Genomic DNA, 19,896 nt, shown 5'->3' on the forward strand with positions numbered 1-19,896 from the left:
CGTTTTTCATCCCATCCGTTTGCGGATGAAAAACGGACATAATGTATCTCTATGTAAATACGGATGTCATCGGATGATCATCCTCTGACATCCGTTTTTTGTCAGTTCAGTTCAGTTTTTTTGAACGGAGGAGAACCCTATTTGTTCTTCCTTTCAAAAAACGGAACGGAAGCAAAAACGGATGTCAGTGGTGTCATCCGCAGACATCCGTATTTACATAGACATGCATTATGTCAGTTTTTCATCCGCAAACGGATGGGATGAAAAACGGACATACGGACCGGATGACACAAGTGTCATCCGTGTCCGTTACAAAAAAAAAAAGGACCTGATCGGGCAAAAAAAAAAAAAAAAGGAACGCCCGTGTGAAAGAGCCCTTAAGCCTCCTACACAGCTGTTTTGGTTTCAGTTAATGATAGTTTTAGCCTACATATGAAATTGATGATCATGAGCACCTGCTTGGTATAATTGGTTAACCATACACCTGACTCTAACCCCACACAAATCCCTTTGCAAGTGTAAAAAATGATGCCGGTTTGAAGCCAAAAAAAAAAAAAAAAAAAAAAAAAAAAAAAAAAAAAAAGGTAGTCATACCAAATATTGGTTTGGATTTTTCTTCTGTTTGCTCATTTGATATATAATCTATTTTTGAAAACATTCTTACTTTACAGTGTTTCTTCACACCTGCGTGAAAGTTTTGCACAGTACCGGATGGTAAAGTAGAACTATAGGCAAAAATAATTGTCCTTCCCATTTTGGATAGAGCAAGAGAGGGTTATAACCGGTCACATTTTTTTTTTTTTTTTTTTAAACCATCTGTGTCCCATTTCAGGGATTTCCCTTCACTTCCTGCCCCACAACCTAACAGTATGTGAGAGGAATTCTTTGGAGACCCCCAGTTCACCAGGACTAGTGTCCTCATGGAAGATTTCTATTTCTATTACTTTTCTGGCGACAACCCAAAATGTGGGATTTTCTTTTACTTTCAATGATAATGGTAAACAGGACAAATAAATAGAGAGGGGGAATCTCCCTATTGGAGGTACAGACAGCAATAAAAACTGACAGGTGTTCTAATCCCTCTCCCTTCTATCCAAAAACAAAAAAAAAAAAAAAGTTGTGCCTTTAGTTCTACTTTAAGGAACAACTCCAATCTAAATCTGGTTGTCTGAGCACCAGACAGTTATAATATATAGATATAAAAGGCATTATACAGTCATCTGTGTCAACCATTCTCTGTGAAACCTTAGAGTACCTCCTATTAGGTTTGGGCCAATAATAGCTTTATAAGGAGCCAAGTGGTGCATGTGCCTGCAGTGGATATGCTTTGGGTAAGTACACTGTTGACAATGATAGAGCATTTTATCTACATAGGGACCACTATATTTGGTATGTTTTGTGTTTTCCAGGTGGATGGGCATTTGATCTATGTCATACATTGTAGCAGTGGATATACTTAGTGGACCTCCACTTTGGAGGACTGTATAGGATTCCTTATGCCCCATACACCCGTGCAGATTATCTGAAGACTTTCGTCTGCAGACTTACCAAAACCATATAATATGAGGTCAAACCTAAACACTTTCAATTTGTATGCAATCCGGCAGGCCCTTGCACTACATAGAAAAGGTAAGTCTGCAGACAAAAGTCTGCAGATAATCTGCACGTGTGTATGGGGCATTAGAGGAGTAACCATGGATTCATTGTGACTGCAGGTAATTTGGCTATTTATTTATCTTTTGCTTTCCCCTTATTTTAATTCTTTTGAACTTATTATGTGGCCCCTAATACTCTAACTGCTTTTGCAGGTTGACACCCCCTGACTGCCCTAATTGTGGATGAGTATATCGTGGATAGGATACAATATTGTTCCTCTCCAGGTAGAGTGGGCTTTCCCTAATGCCTATACAAACGTAAGTTGTAGCTATTTTTAATGGCCAATACGGGCACCATGTCCAGTTTTCTGGCCATTTACTTACTTTGTTACATACAGGTTTGGGTGTCTACCCTCTTATCAAAGTTTATCATTACAGATGAAAACTGTTGCACCATCTAGTCACGCAAGTGTTTTGCCTACACCGCATACTGTACCACCACCTTCAGGCTATACCTTTAAGCAATGTGCAAGTTGACAGAATTTAGGATTGCATATATGCAATGATGTTGTTGCGGTTATTATGGTTTATCCTGCATTTTCTTTTGGCTAGGCCATTACTTTTTGCTGCCAAGATAGGAGGTCCTGGGGAAGCTGATCGATATAAAACGCAGTGTCCTCTTGGATATAACAGCACCGTTTATGTTGTATGGCTTATCACTATTGCATATAAAAAAAGGATTGTCCTTTGAGGTTTTTATTTTATTTATTTTTTTAACTTTATTTATAAAATGTATATAAAACTTTACAGTTTTGTGTGGTTGTTCCTTTCTGGTACCAGTAAAGTCCAACATAGGAACGTTTTGGGCATGGGAAAATGCAAAAAACACTGCAAAAAAAAAAAAAAAAACAAACAACCAAAAACGCGTTTTTGTATTTTCCACGGCCACGTTCAGGGTAGCGTAACTGAGGCACAGACCGCAAAAAAAAAATCTGACAGGCGTGCCAAAACCTCTCCACTCTATCCAAAGCTAAAAAAGTTTTTGGAGTTTAGTTATACGTTAAGTTGACTACTGTTCAGATTGTCACACATTGGGCGGTCAAATAAGCAACCTCTAGGAGGGTATAAATGTTCTCCTATCCATAACGGAACAAACAGTACAGATTTGCACCTGGATCATCTTCAAAGATGCCTAGAGAAATGAGGGGATCATTGAATGATTGAGCCTACCGCTTTCACACCCCTGGCTAGTAGAGCTTCAGGGTGTTATTTGAAAGTGCCATAGAAGTCTGAGAATGCACTAATCGCACTAGTGCAGGCTGAGCGTGCATGTTTATACGACTATAGTCATTCATGAAGGAACAAGTCTTCTTATGAGAGTGACCCTCCCATGCACTTAGAATCTGAGTGTCAATAAGCATAGTTGACACCTACCAGTAGCACACTTGTTCCAACTGTCTACTTCCTCTATTACATCTGTATGAGTCTCCTACTCTTCATCAACCTCTAAGTTCTCTTCCACTCCAACTAAACTGAAAGGACAATTATCTTGGAGGCATACGGGTGGCTGGCAGCTGCGTTTTCATGGCATGTTGAAGTAGTACCTCAGCAGGTACTCTGTACCTGTCTATGCGACCAGCCGCTGCATTATATACTGTATACAGTATTCCATTATTATGAAGTATAAAGCAAACCTGATGGCTTCTTTTTAAGGGAGAACTTTACAAATCACTATTTCAAACTAAGGTCTTCTTAGCCACTTTAGCTCTGGCCACTGTGCCTCTACTGCGGCACAGTGGCTCGTTATCGTCCAGCGACGTAGACCTACGTCGCTAGACTCCTCCCCCTGTAGGTGCGCTCCCGCTGTTTTCAGTCACAGCGGGAGTCGGGCCAGGGGAGGAGCGGCGGCGATGGCCGCTGCTCTTCCCCGATCGTCGGGGAATCTAGTTTGGAGATCCGCCCGCATGTGTAAACAGAGTGGGCGATCTCCTAAGTGACAGGGAGTGACAGATCGGAGTGTTCAGCATAGCTGAACATCCGATCTGTCCCTGACTCACTCAGTCACTCCCCCCCCCACATGTCAGTAAGCACCAGGCATACATTAACTCCTCCCTCTCCAATAAAATTAACCCCTTCCCTGCCAGTGTCATTTTTACAGTAACAGTGCATATATATATATATCAGATCGCCACCATTACTCGTTAAAAAAAAAAAAACACCAAAAATTACAGAAATCTTTCCCTTAGTTAGTAAACACAATAACTTTTGCGCAAACCAATCAAAATACGCTTATTGTGATTTTTTTTTTTTTTACCAAACATAGGTAGCAGAAAACAAATTGGACAAAAATTTTTTAAAAAATTTGATTTTTACATATTTTTTGGGAGGAATTTCATATAAAAAAAAAAAGTTAAAAATATTGTTATTTTTTCAAAATAAACGCTCTTTTTTTTATTTATAGCGCAAAAAGTAAAAAATCGCACAGGTGATCAAATACCACCAAAAGAAAGCTCTGTTTGTGGGAAAAAAAGGACATAAATTTTGTTTGGGTATGGCGTCGCCCGACCGCGCAATTGTCAGTTAAAGTAGCAAAGCGCCGAATCGCAAAAAGTGGCCTGGATGTAAGACAGCAAAATCCTCCGGTGGTAAAGTGGTTAAGTCATACAACACAATAAAGGAGATTTACTAAAGCTGGTGCACACAGAATCTGGTGCAGTTGTGCTTAGTAACCAATCAGCTTCCCGGTTTTATTGTTAAAGCTTAAAGTGATATCAAAGTCCTTTTTTCCTTGTTTAAAAAATAAACATTTTATACTTCCCTGGTCTGTGCAGTGGTTTTGCACAGAGCAGCCCAGATCCTCCTCTTCTTGGGTCCCTCGCCGACTCTGTGGCCCCTCCCTCCTGTGGAGTGCCCCTAGAGCAAGCAGCTTGCTATTGAGGCACCCAAGCCAAGCTGCAGCTGTGTCCATTCAGACGCAAAGTCGTGGCTCAGGCCCATGTGCCCCCCCTCCCCTCCTCTTCCCATTGGCTCACTGACTTTGACAGCAGCAGGAGCCAGTGGCACCCACCGTGTGTCTCAACCAATCAGGAGGGAGAGCCCCAGACAGCCAAGTCTCTCCTGTAACATCCCTGGAAAGAGATAGGCTGAGGGTGGCTGCTGCACACAGAAGGTTTTTTCATTTTAATGCAGAAGGATGAAAAACCTTGTGCCGTAAGAACCACTTTAATTGAGAAAGCCAAAGTTCTAAACTGATTGGTTATTATACACATCTGCACCAGTTTTAGTAAATGTCCCCCATTGTATATGCCTCAAACCGTCATACACACATACATACATATATATATATATACATACATACATACATACATACACATACACACACACACACACACACACATACATACACAAATAAAGACTCACCTTGTTGTCACTTCCCTAGCTGAGCCAACATTTTCTGTACATACTATAAAAAATGTAGATCATTTCAAAAGGTAAGAATCTAATTAAAAGGGCCAGAACTGCTGCAATCCATGTAATGACAGCTGTCGGAGCTGGTTGTTATAGTGTACATTTGTTGTATCAAAAATTAGATGCCTTATTAGAGGTAATTCTATTATTACTAATGGCAGCAGTATCTTTATAATAGACATTAATTGAGGAATTAAAAACACTGCTCTTTTTTTCTTCTTACCTGCAAACTAAAGGTGACATGTGCTAGTATGCATCGCATACTAGCACATTATGTGACACTTCCCTAAAAATGATGCCCTCATTGTCTGCCCTGGAGGCTGCATCCATCTTTGCCTGTCTTGCTTCTTGGTCTGCAGACTCCTTCAGAGCGCATCGGTGCAGTATACAGTAAATATATCCAAAACTGTGCAAGCTTAGGAAATTTTTACAGTACCTATTAGGTAAGCCTTTTTATACCAACATTAGAGGGAAGTCTGCTTTTGTGCCACACATTAGGGGGGTGTCAGGGACGATCAGGGTGACACCCGGGGCCGGCCGCCAGACTACTTCCGCCGCGGAGGAGGAACTGTTTAAAGCAGTCAGAGGATGTGAGAGAGACTCACTGTCACTCCCCGAGCCCTGAATACACAGCGATCGGTGGGCGCTGCCGGAGTTAATTGTGCTGGTTAATGCGATTGGTTGCTAGGACCGCCTATCAACCAATCACCTGCTCATTAACTAGCACAGTAACTTCTGCAGTTCCCGCCGAGGCGCCGACCGCTGTGTATTCAGGGCTCCGGAGTGACAGTGAGTCTCTCTCACATCCTCTGACTGCTTTAAACAGTTCCTCCTCCTCCGCTCTCCTCCTAAAAAGGTAGGAAGGTGGGGGGTTGTATTGTAAAGGGGTTATTTTGAGGGGGGGCTTTGTATTGTAAAGGGGTTATATTGGGGGGCTGTGTAATGTAAAGGGTTGTATGGGGCTGTGTAATGTAATGGGTTCTATTGGGGGGCTGTGTAATGTAAAGGGGTCCAGGGGTACGGGGGCTGTGTAATGTAAAGGGGTACGGGGGCAAGGGGGCTGTGTAATGTAAAGGGGTCCAGGGGTAAGGGGGCTGTGTAATGTAAAGGGGTCCAGGGGCTGTGTAATGTAAAGGGGTCCAGGTGTAAGGGGGCTGTGTAATGTAAAGGGGTCCAGGGGCTGTGTAATATAAAGGGGTCCAGGGGAACGGGGGCTGTGTAATGTAAAAGGGGGTCTCCATACATTTTACACGTGACACGTCCATGGGCAGTTCATCACCTGGGGGGGGGGGGGGGTGCCAGATATAGGATCCCCCTCGGGTGCCAAATGCTCTAGGTACGCCCCTGATAGACACAGTCTGCTTAAACTAATAACACACAAAGAATGAAATGTTGCCATGTTTTTATTGAAAACACCATGTAAACATTCACAGTGCAGGTGGAGAAAGTATGTGAACCCTTGGATTTAATAACTGGTTGAACCTCCTTTGGCAGCAATAATATCAACCAAACGTTTCCTGTAGTTGCAGATCAGACGTGCACAACGGTCAGGAGTAATTCTTTACCATTCCTCTTTACAGAACTGTTTCAGTTCGGCAATATTCTTGGGATGTCTGGTGTGAATCGCTTTCTTGAGGTCATGCCACAGCATCTCAATCAGGTTGAGGTCAGGACTCTGACTGGGCCACATCAGAAGGCGTATTTTCTTCTGTTTAGGCCATTCTGTTGTTGATTTACTTCTATGCTTTGGGTCATTGTCCTGTTGCAATGCCCATCTTCTGTTGAGCTTCAGCTGGTAGACAGATGGCCTTAAGTTCTCCTGCAAAATGTCTTGATAAACTTGGGAATTCATTTTTCCTTTGATGATAGCAATCCGTCCCGGCCCTGACGCAGCCCCAAACCACGATGCCCCCACCACCATACTTCACAGTTGGGATGAGGTTTTGATGTTGGTGTGCTGTGCCTCTTTTTCGCCACACATAGTGTTGTGTGTTTCTTCCAAACAACTCAACTTTGGTTTCATCTGTCCACAGAATATTTTGCCAGTGCTGCTGTGGAACATCCAGGTGCTCTTGTGCAAACTGTAAACGTGCAGCAATGTTTTGTTTGGACAGCAGTGGCTTCCTCTGTGGTATCCTCCCATGAAATCCATTCTTGTTTAGTGTTTTACATATTGTGGATTCGCTAACAGGGATGTTAGCATTTTCCAGTGACTTTTGTAAGTCTTTAGCTGACACTCTAGGATCTTAGTAAGGATGGGCTGCACCTTAATGGGGATGGTACAGCTCTTTTGGGGAGAAAGATGGCCACCAAGTTGGAGGGGCTTTTAAACTAGGAGACGGGGGGGAGGGCTCAGAAGTAGAATCAGTCAGGAGGGAGCAGAGGACTGAAGGCAGTTGTAGGGTCAGCAGCGACAGTAGGTCGACAACGTCAATTGGCAGGTCTGTGCGGGAAAACCGCAGACCAAACAGAAATAAACATAACCGCCAATCACGTTTAACTTCCGTAAAACTAAGAGGGGTATATGCTAATGCCAGGAGCCTAGCTAATAAAATGGAAGAATTGGAAATGTTAGTACATGAGGAGGACATAGACCTTGTGGGAATAACAGAAACTTGGTTCGACCCCTCACATGACTGGCTGGCCAATATCCAAGGGTATTCGGTGTACCGGAAGGACAGGGTAGGAAAAAGAGGGGGAGGGGTATGTCTCTATGTCAAGAACAATATAAAGGTGCTAGAAAGGAGTGACATTACGGATGGGATGAGTATGGATTTAGAATCTGTGTGGGTTGAACTCGATAGGGAAGAAGATAAGGGAAAAGTAGTTGTGGGGGTTTGCTATAGGCCACCTAACCAAGGCGAGGAGGTAGAGCAGGAATTTTTAGCACTAATGCGTAAAGTGGCAAAACTGGGATCAGTCATCATATTGGGGGACTTCAATTATCCCGACATTGACTGGGAAGAGGGGACTGCACACTCACATAAGGCCTGTCTATTCACGGAAACCTTACAGGACAACTACATGTCACAATTGGTGGATTCCCCTACCAGAGAAAACGCAATCCTGGATCTATTGATCACTAATGACCCAGACATAATCTCGGAGGTAGGAGTCCAGGACAACCTGGGCTCTAGCGATCACAGGATGATCACATTTAGTATAAATAACAATATAAAAAGGCAAGTGGGGAACATAAGAACCCTAAACTTCAGACGGGCAAACTTTCCAGAATTGTACTCATTGATGGAAAGGGTAAACTGGGACCAAACCCTGGGATCCCTGACCACAGAGGAAAAATGGGAATGCTTTAGGAACATATTAAGCAAAGGCATCTTGCAGTGCATTCCTATGGGGAATAAATTTAGAAGAGACAGAGCCAAACCTGGCTGGCTAAACCGTAGCGTTAAAAAACTTATTAGGGGAAAAAAATTGGCCTTCAAGAAATATAAATCAGAGGGCACAGTATCGGCCTTCCAGCAATACAAGGAGGCAAATAAGAAGTGTAAACACGAAATCAAGATGGCTAAAATCAACTTTGAGAGACAAATAGCGGAGGATAGTAAAAAAAAACCCAAAGAAATTCTTTAAATATATCAACAGCAAAAAAACTAGGGCAGAGCATATTGCACACATAATTAACGATGATGGGAGGATGGTTACATAGGACACTGAAAAAGCAACCGTGCTGAATGCTTTTTTCTCGTCAGTCTTTACACAGGAAACGGAGGGGTACACTGACCACGACTGTTTGGTTAGTAGTAATACACAGGACTTGCCTCTATGGCTAACAGAGGGTGAAATCAGGGAAAGACTGGATAAACTTAACACAAACAAATCACCAGGCCCGGATGGCGTACATCCGAGAGTGCTCAAGGAACTCAGTATGGTTATATCTAGACCACTGTTTCTGATCTTTGCTGACAGTATTAGGACAGGAGATGTACCAGGGGATTGGAGGAAGGCTAACGTGATTCCGATATTCAAAAAGGGCCAGAGACATATCCCGGGAAATTATAGGCCTGTCAGCTTGACATCAATAATTTGTAAACTTTTGGAGGGGATGATAAGGGACTATATCGTAGAATATGCTAAAGACAACAACATCATCAGTAGTAACCAGCACGGGTTTACAAATGGGCGTTCTTGTCAAACCAATCTCTTAGCATTCTACGAGGAGGTAAGCTGTGAGCTAGATAGGGGCAGACTAGTGGATGTGGTGTACTTGGATTTCGCTAAGGCGTTTGATACAGTTCCCCACAAGCGCTTAATTTATAAAATAAGGTCTGCAGGTATCGACAGCAGGGTTTGCTCTTGGATACGGAACTGGCTAAAAGGCCGTGTCCAAAGGGTGGTAATAAACAGCGCATACTCAGACTGGTCTGAGGTGGTAAGCGGGGTCCCCCAAGGCTCAGTCTTGGGACCAACCTTGTTCAATTTATTCATAAACAGCATTGAGGACGGGATCAGTAGTTCGTTATCAGTTTTTGCAGATGACACAAAATTGGCCAGGGCAATAACTACACAGCATGAAGCAGATATCCTACAGAATGACCTGGACAAAATTACGGAGTGGGCAACGACATGGCAAATGAGGTTTAACGTGGAGAAGTGTAAGGTTTTGCACTTGGGGACTAAAAACATAAAAACACAATACACGTTAGGAGGGGAACCCTTGGGGGAATCAAAAATGGAGAAAGATCTGGGAGTCTTGGTTGATGATAGATTAGGCAACAGCATGCAATGTCAAGCGGCAGCTTCCAAAGCCAACAGAATATTAGCATGCATAAAGAAAGGGATGTATTCCAGAGATAAGACTATAATCCTTACACTTTATAAAACTCTGGTCCGACCGCATCTGGAGTATTCTGTCCAGTTCTGGTCGCCAGTCCTCAGGAGGGATGTGTTGGAGCTGGAGAAAGTCCAGAGAAGGGCAACTAAACTGATTAGGGGGTTGGAGGACCTTAAATATGAAGAGCGGCTGCAATCGCTCGATTTATTCTCCCTGAAGAAGAGACGTCTGAGAGGGGACATGATAGCAATTTATAAATATCTTAATGGGGATCTCAGCTTAGACAAAAAGCTGTTCATTCGAAGGAATTGCATGAGGACTCGAGGACATACAATGCGATTAGAGGAGAAGCGTTTTAACCTCAGGCAACGTGGGGGGTTCTTTACTGTTAGGGCTACAAGATTGTGGAATTGTCTACCACAAGAGGTGGTTTCTGCGGGTAGTATGGTGACTTTCAAAAGGCTCTTAGACTTGCATCTCAAGGATCAGGAGATTAAAGGCTATGTTAGATGATTACAGTCACACACACCTACACAGGTTGAACTGGATGGACTATTGTCTTTATTCAACCTCACCTACTATGTAACTATGTAAGGATTCTTCTTTATCTCATTGAGCAATCTGCGCTGTGCTCTTGCAGTCATCTTTACAGGACGGCCACTCCTAGGGAGAGTAACAGCAGTGCTGAACTTTCTCCATTTATAGACAATTTCTTACCGTGGACTGATGAACTGCAAGGCTTTTGGAGATACTTTTATAACCCTTTCCAGCTTTATGCAAGTCGAAAATTCTTAATCGTAGATCTTTTGAGAGCTCTTTTGTGAGAGGCATCATTCACATCAGGCAATGCTTCTTGTGAAAAGCAAACCCAGAACTGGTGTGTGTTTTTTATACGGCAGGGCAGCTGTAACCAACACCTCCAATCTCATCTCATTGATTGGACTCCAGTTGGCTGACATCTCACTCCAATTAGATCTTGAAGATGTCATTAGTCTAAGGGTTCACATACTTTTTCCACCTGTACTGTGAATGTTTGCATGGTGTGTTCAATAAAAACATGGCAACATTTAATTCTTTGTGTATTAGTTTAAGCACTGTGATTGTCTATTGTTGTGACTTAGATGATGATCAGATCACATTTTATGACCAATTTGTGCAGAAATCCATATCATTCCAAAGGGTTTACATACTTTTTCTTGCAGCTGTATGTTATATGGTACAAATACCTAGTTGGAATATTAGTGGCAAGGTATTTGAAAGAGCTAAATGCGAGTAATGAACATGTAAAAATGGATTAACATCAGTCTCTCTGCAAAAAAAAAAGCAGTGATTGGCACTAATTGCGGTAACACCCAAGTGTTAACAATAGTATGTGGCTTGTAAATATACAATAGATAGGGAGGTTGCCATAACATGTAAACACAGCTCATAATAGCCAGCATCAAGGCCCAGTGCTCCTATTTCTCTGATGAAGCCACGTAACAGTGGAATAACACGTAAGGGGCAGAGCCAGTGACATCAGCATGCCATACAGGATGTCGGGCAAAGGGTACATTGAGCCCAGGGAACACACAGTATGCAGTTATCCACTGTCATTAAGGGGAGAGGAAAAAGGTCTATGTAGTGCTCCTGACCAATGCACAGTACCATGCAAGACTCCATTCACACTACCGCGACTAGACAGGCGGCTGGTCAGCCTGACAAGTCGTGGTCCATTGTGTGCTACGGGAACCGTTCTAATAGGAGCCATTCAAGTCGCTCCGACTTAGAAAAAGGTTCCTGTACTACTTCAGAGCGACATCCGAGTGACTTGCATAGACATTCATTATATGAAGTCCGTGCAAGTCGTGCCGATACACGCGACTTCACAGGTCGCCTCCAAAGTCGTGCCGCGTTAGTGTGAACCGGCACTAAGTGTTTATTAACAATAAAATAAAGAAGAAGTCGAATGTTTCTATTTATATGTAAAGCCCTATGATGGTGTAATTTTTTTATTTTGAGCACTTGTGGAGAATAATGGCATCTTAAAGGATCAGCAGAGTTATAAGAGGCCGATGAAGCGACATATGGTTCCATCTGGGCTTGTAAACCAATCCAGGTTACAATATCCCCCTAAAGGAGAAGGTGAATCCTAACAATCTCTAATATGTCAAAGCACGAGGTGAGCAGTTCGTGGTGGAGGAGTGTGGAGCACACGGTGACTTTACCATAGATTGTAAACAAAATGAGGTGATTGGCTAGAATGGTGGCACCACATCCACTTTCCTCATTTCCCACAAGAAAAACCACCTTATCCTGAACACAATTCTTCCATGTTCAGGAGAGCAAGGTTTAACCTCACCTAAACTCTCCTAAAAGCCTATGTGCACATGAATCCAGGGGTTGAGTTACTAAAGGCAAATATACTATGTACTGGAAGTGCATTTGCTTTAGATCCGAGGTGAAGCTCTGCTGGTTCCTATTATAAAATGCTGTTTTTTTTTTTTATTATTTATTTTTTCGTTACATATGATTGGGTATTCTTTGCAAAGTGAAGTTTTACCTCATTTATTAAGCTCTGAAGTAAATAAACCCCTCAGGCTTTTATGGCGTTTGAGTTTAGGCGCTTTGGCAAACAGGCACCAGTGTACATGAAGCTTTAGGGAGATTCACCCTATGTGCTCAGTTTCCGGTTATTGTTGAAAGTAAAACCAAAATTTTGCGTTGAAACCGAAACAGTAACAGAGGGTAAATCTTCCAATGGGCACACTAGTTCTGGTGACCCTGGGATTCACTCACTTGTGGGATTTTCTCACTTCATATTATGCCTATGGGACAGCAAGTGAAGTGAAATTTCCACTATGGGACATTTATGGCAAACACACACACACACCCTCCGCTACTCAAACTAAAATAAAAATGTTGATTCTTTTACATTGGGGTAGTGACATTATGGATGTGGCCTAAAGGCTGAAATTTACAAATTAGTCACAGCTCCACCTGTTTGTAAAATCTGTACAGAGGGACCAAATATAAAAAAACTTTATTGCATAAGCACAAGGAACATTTCTGATGTACTTACTGACTCTCCAGCCATACATCGCTGACAAATCTGAGGGGATATAACACTTGGATGACTTTGTGGAGGCTGAAATAATAAGAAATATGTTAAGAAAAAAAAAAAAACATGCATTAGGACTAAAACGCTACGGCACATGGGTAAATAGTGGAAGGGGACTTCTTGTACCATGATGGTCGGCTGTGTCCCTTTCTTGAAAATGAAGCCATTTACTGGCTCTCGTCTACCATTCGAGACCTCCATCTGCCAGTAGGCCATGTCACAGTCAGCCATTGGGCTCAACAAGACACCATTTCCATTGGTCATCCTTTGTAATCCATGGCATGCCCGTTTCTGTAAGACAAAAATATGGGAAATTGTAAGACTTTCAAGCCCATTTAGGGGGTTTTTTTTTTTTTTTTAAAGAGAGCCTGTCACCAGGCTATTCATTTTACCCATCTTCTCATAAGATTACATGTGCATTTTGCACAGAGCTTATTTTTTCCAGCCGAAACGGCGTTTAGCCACCTCTGGCTGCCCTGCACTTTTCAACTTGTCAAACAGAAACCGGTAGAGGATTTTTTCCATTCATTTCCTCCACCAGCTTTTTTTTGCGGTGGGTACCCCGAGTTCTGGCACTGCAACCACCCATATTTTTTTTTTTTTTATTACATTTATTTACTTTCAAAAGACTGACACTGCTATGGCTGCTGCTGCTGGTTAAAAAGAAACAAAACCAGGCGCACATCCAACCTAGTGTATTCTAGTTTTTATTAAAGGAAAATGAATCAATATGAAATGCACTCACATGGTACAGCAAGTACTGGGCATATGTAGGTTCCTCTCCTCTGTATGGCCTCTTCAGATCCCGCACTGTACAGACTCAGTGTCCCCTGGAAAGTGAAGCTCCCCTCAGGACGAGCGATCCGCTGCACCTCCGGCGTCTCTGCCTAGTGCCCCTGCGCCCGACTCCGCTGTCCCTGCCATGAATCCCGCACATGCGCACAGGGATCCAGGCAGAAGCCAATAACTATGGGGACGGAACAACTCCGGCAGATGGTAGTGGAGGATGGAAACTATGGGCCAGCACTGGTTGCTATGACAACATGTTTAGGAATTATTTAAAAAGTAAGGGTCCCAACACTGAACCTTGGGGTACACCACTGATAACCTTAGACCATTCAGAGTAAGACTCATTAACCACTACTCTCTGAATTCTATCTTTTAGCCAATTTTCTATCCAATTACAAACCGATCTTTCCAAGCCAGTTGACTTTACCTTACACATTAGCCGTGTGTGGGGAACTGTGTCAAACACTTCTGAAAAATTCAAGTATACTATGTCCACAGCCACCCCTCTGTCCAAGGTTTTTTTTATATATAATTTTTTTTTTTTTTAATATTTAAATATAGTCACCACATTGGCCCTACGCCAATCAAGTGGTACTATTCTAGTCCTTAACGAGTCCCTAAAAAATTAGAAACAAAGGCTTAGAAATTACAGAACTCAATTTTAGGATGCGTGGGTGGATGCCATCTGGTCCAGGCGCTTTATCCACCTTTATTCTGTCTAAATATTTCTGGACCATATCACTTTTGAGCCATTGTGGATCATTTGGGACTGTGTCAATACCGTCCTCATTATGGTCATGAGCTCCCCCATGCTCCTTTGTGTATATATATATATATATATATATATATATATATATATATACAGAGCTGAAGAAAGTATTTAATAAATTTGCCTTCTCTTTGTCCCCAGTCATCCACTCCTGATTATTTTGTAAAGGGCCTACATGCTCAGACCTAACCTTTTTACTGTTAATAAATTTGAAGAATTTTTTGGGGTTTGTCCTACTAGCTTTTGCAATCGGTCGTTCATTTAGAATTTTTGCGTCCCCGATTTCCTTTTTACATATTCGGTTATATTCTTTGTAACAAACGATGAATGTGTTCCCTCATTTTTATATTTTTTAAAAGCCCTTTTCTTTTTATCTATAGCTTTTTTAACTTTTGCCGTGAGCCACAAAAGGTTTTATTTTTAGGCTTTTAAAACGTATTACCCACGGGAATATACTTTGCAGTGAGTTTGCATAAAGTCTTTGAAAATTCCCATTTCTGTTCTGTGCTCATCGATGTCAATATTCCCTCCCAGTCTAAATCCTGGAGAGCAGCCCTCATTCTTGGAACATTTGCCCTCTTAACCACTTTACGACCGCTCACTGTGCCTCTACTGCGGCACAGTGGCTTGTTATCGTCCAGTGACGTAGTGCTACGTCGCTGGACTCCTCTCCTTGTGGGCGGCGCTCGCTCCGGCTGTATTCATTCACAGCGGGAGCCGGGCCAGGGGAGGAGCACCGGCGATCGCCGCTGCTCTTCCCCGATCGTCGGGGAATCGAGTTTGGAGATCCGCCCGCTTGTGTAAACAGAGCGGGCGGATCTCCTAAGTGACAAACAGTGACAGATTGCAGGGTTCAGCATAGCTGAACATGCGATCTGTCCCTGTGTCACTCAGTCACCTCCCCCCCACACGTTAGTAAGCACCAGGCATACTTTAACCCTTCCCTCTCCAATAAAATTAACCCCTTCCCTGCCAGTGTCATTTTTACAGTAACAGTGCATATTTATAGCACTGATTACTGTAGAAATGTCACTGGTACCCCCAAAAGTGTCAAAAATGTCAGTCAAGGGTCCGATCTGTCCGCCGCAATGTCGCAGTCCCGCACAAAAGGAAAAAAAAAAAAAAAAAAAAAAAAAAAACCACACCAAAAATGACAGAAATCTTTCCCTTAGTTAGTAAACGCAATAACTTTTGTGCAAACCAATCAAAATACGTTTATTATGTTTGGTAAAAAAAAAATCACAGGTAGCAGAAAACAAATTGGCCAAAAATGTAAAAAATTTTTTGATTTTTACATTTTTTTTGGGGGGAATTTCATATAAAAAAAAAAAAGAGAAATATTGTTATTTTTTCAAAATTTACGCTCTTTTTTTGTTTATAGCGCAAAAAGTAAAAATCGCACAGGTGATCAAATACCACCAAAAGAAAGCTCTGTTTGTGGGGGAAAAAAAAAGGACATAAATGTTTGGGTATGGCGTCGCACAACCGCGCAATTGTCAGTTAAAGTCGCACAGTGCCGAATCGCAAAAAGTGGCCTGGACGTAAGACAGCAAAATCCTCCGGTGGTAAAGTGGTTAAAGTTAAGTATTTTTGTATTTCCTATATGCGTTTTTTGCTTACAGCCAACATTAAATTAAATCAGGTTATGGTCACTGCTACCCAGATGTGCTTTTATATGAACATTGTTAATAAGCTCTGCATGGTTTGAGCTTACCAGGTCCAACAGAGCATCATTTCTAGTGGGGTCCTCAATAAACTTCACCATAAAATGGTCTTGTATTAGGTTTATAAATTTGTGCCCTTTACCTGTTCCAGCAGTGCCATTACTCCAGTCAATGTCTGGGTAGTTAAATCCCCCATTATTAACACTGCCCTAGCTCTTGTAGCCCTATCTGTGCCAGGAGCTGAGTCTCCACCTCCTCATTAATACTGGGAGGTCTATAACAAACTCCAATGATAATCTTTGTTTTACGCACACCCATGTACATTTCAACCCATACTGCTTCAGATTCAGCACACTCTCCATCAACTAGGTCCTCCTTCACACTCACTTTGAGATCACTTCTCACATAGAGACAAGCACCACCACCCCTCTGTTTTACTCTCTCTTTCCGAAAGAGAGCATAGCCAGGAATATTACTAGCCCAGTCATGTGAAGAATGAAGCCAAGATTCAGCAATACCAATTAAGTCATAGTTCTCCTCGTGTACCAGAGCTTCCAACTCACCTATACCAACACCCCCTTGCATTTCCAGCAGTGGCCATCTTGAGTAAGGGCAGATGATTCATGTAGCATTTATTTCCTGCAAACCATCTGCCCCTAGCTCAGGCATTGGCTCGACTGAGAACCTTGCTTCCCCTCATGAAGACTCCTGGGTTGTATGACACAATTTGCTTAGGCATGGAAACCAGAAAGTAACATATGTTAAAAAAAAAAAAAAAAGTTATACAAGTAATTAAGTTCTATAGCGCCAGCAGTTTACGCAGCGCTTTACAATATACTTGTAAAGCGCTACGTAAACTGCTGGCGCTATAGAAATCCTTAATAATAATAATAATTATGATATACTTCCCTATCCATTTGCTAATGCTAGCAGCATAAAGATTAACAATAATTAATCTTGATTGAGAGAGTGAAGATTCACTTTAATGACCCAGCTTGTCTCGACTACTCCTGAATTCCACCTGCGCTGACCACAGCCTGCCTCTGACCTCACTTTTGCCTGTGCCCCTTGCTGCTGCTCCACAGATCTGTTATTGACTCAGCCTGCAGCCAACTTCGCTCCTGCCTACACATTTGATCAATCTGCCTCCATCCCTGCTCGCCTGCCTGCTGTGAGCCTCTGCCGATATTCCTATGGCTTCTGATCATCACCTGTCTGCTTCCTACCTGTACCGGTCTGCTGTCGACAAGGCCAGCCTGCTGCTCACTGACATCCGGCACTCCTGCTCCGCTGTGGTCTACGGCTGGTCTTCCGCTGCTTGATCCAGAGAGCCCGTCCAGCCCTGCTGCTAGCAAGACCAACAGGCACTCATGCCACTCTGTACACCTGCGCCTACCATCTGCTCCATCAGGGGCCCAGAGTCTGAGGTGTAGGAGAGGCCTTGCTCATTGTGTCAGAACAGCGGTTTGTTCCACTACCTTTTTTGGATACGGATTCTGATTGGGTGTGACCAATTCGTTTTTTAATCAGCTGGTGCACTTTCTAAGATCTAATGAGAAAAAATGCAGTGTCATCATCCCTTTAGAAGTGATTGAGGAGGGAGTACCTCAACAAAAATGTATCTTACAGAGTTCTTAACCCAAGCAGGAAAAGACATTGCTGGGGAAGTTACATTTTTTAAGAACAGTCATGCAATTACAACATGGCTTTGTGTAGCAATTGTATATGCCAGCATTTCTCTTCGACCCCCCCCCCCCCCAAAGTTGACGTTTTACAAACACAAACATGGGGATTTCCCCCTGATGAAGACATGTGGTCCCCTGTGTCGTCACGCGTAGGGGAGGGGCAAGGACGGACGGAGCGCTTCACTGTCAGTGAGACTGTCGGGCTGTGTCAGCGTAGGAGGACACACACAGCCGCGGCGTCTCCCACTACACCACCACGGTACCCATTTGGTGATCGGCTGTTACCATATGGAGTTTTAAAGGTGCATGGATGCACCCATATATGTGAGTGCAATAGATTACCTGTCTATCTGAATAAAGTTTTTTAAAAAGTTATAAGCACTATTGGAAGCTTTTTGTCTCTACATGTCACGCTGGTATTGTGCTTGATTGACCTGACGAGCTACTGAAATATCACCCGGATGGGTCATCTCTAAAGATCCCCCCCCATTTGTGCCTGATTGCAACCTATTTGAGGTGAGCACCCACTCACAAGGGGGTGCACAGCTAATATTTGATCTGTGACACTCTGGTCACTCACTCTCCTGGGGAAGCACCAGCCATCCTCAGGTGGCCTGAGCACCTACTGAGGATTTTTGATTATTTGCACTTTTCACAAAGAAGATTTAAACTTTTTATCTTTATTGTTCACAATTATTTTTGATCTGGTATATATTTTTTTCATCATCACTGAGATTAGCACATTGAAGGTTTTCCAGACATTTGTTTGCACTTTGCACCTTTTTGGCTCTCAAAATTGATTTTTATTGAGGAATTATTGTGCCATATTTTTTCATAGTATTTTATACAACTACTTGAAGTACATTTTATATGATTGTATTTTATACACCAATATATATATATATATATATATATATATATATATTTTTTTGCCATCACTTTATGCTTTACAGGTATTTATTGTGCAACACTATTATTACACTTGTTTACTTTTTGCACTTTTTATGAGAAGTGAGGTGTCTGCAGCACTTAATATCTATTATAGGAAGGTTGCTCGCAGGAACTTTTCTTTGTTTTGAGTATAACAAGCATGCTTTACAGCATATATAGACTGATTTTACGGTTGTGGGTTTAGTAACACTTTAATGCTAGGCATCTTGCTACCACAAGAGGGCATGGATTTATCCACTTGATTGTGCCAAGTCTTCACCTTTAACTGGTAATATGTTTCAGGCCCAGCATTGAGCAGGATTTCACAGCGTACTCTAGTCCCCTTTGTAATTGGTCAAGTGTGGCTTTCTAAAGACCAAACCCACCCCCCCCCGACAGAGTTACCCCTATATATTCTGTATAATCTGACTACGATAGCCTTGGTCCAATGTAATTGTTGCACACGTGTTTCAATAAAACAAAACAAAAAATAAAAAAAAGAGAATGGGGAAGGAGAACACAGGAGACAGAAGACCAGACGAGGACAAACGGTGTCAGAACAGACCTTTGTTCCTGCCGCCTTGTCCTTTTAATGATGATGTACAAGTCGTCATGCATCAGTCAAGGTGAACGAGAACACTGCTCCTTCGCAAATTTATCACATGCGGCCGACGGAGCAGAACTAACGTCAGCTATATAAATAATAGGGCAAGCATTGCAGGGATTATACGGCGAAGCTCTTCTCTTTTTGGACAGGTGACCCTTCTGCTTTGGATTAGATGTGAATCATTTAATCCACTGGTGGCCACCAGCTCCCACAGCAAGCACTAATGGAAGTTACATTTGCACTTAGCATTGGAAAATGCTTTGAGATACCATCGACATTAATTCTGGTCTACTAACTGCTGTGACCAGAAAAGAAATGTATCCCGACCCTGAGCACACAGAAACAACCTTATTAAAAGGAAGAGGTACACTGCATTCTGGGGAGAAGGTTTAAAGACGGGATTACAGGATCAAAATATGACTTTACACAAAATGGCTAAAAAGCAGGATGACTGAAATGCAGGCAAACACCTTGTTCATAGATACTTCATTTAGCTC

General features: G+C 42.5%; 1 protein-coding gene across 1 annotated transcript in view; it reads right to left on the reverse strand.

Annotated features, from left to right (window-relative positions):
* The window catches only part of LOC309564547 (uncharacterized protein), a 70,162-nt gene that overhangs the window by 33,280 nt on the left and 16,986 nt on the right, over nt 1-19,896 (reverse strand). The window contains exons 3-4 of the mRNA XM_082269193.1: nt 13,082-13,246; nt 12,917-12,982 (exon numbers count right to left, since the gene is read on the reverse strand). Of these exons, the coding sequence (XP_082125319.1) occupies nt 12,917-12,982; nt 13,082-13,246 (231 nt within the window). The remainder of the gene's footprint in view (nt 1-12,916; nt 12,983-13,081; nt 13,247-19,896) is intronic.

This window comes from Pelophylax lessonae (genome assembly GCF_965119305.1).
Source record: "Pelophylax lessonae genome assembly, chromosome: 9".
Classification (NCBI taxonomy): domain Eukaryota; kingdom Metazoa; phylum Chordata; class Amphibia; order Anura; family Ranidae; genus Pelophylax; species Pelophylax lessonae.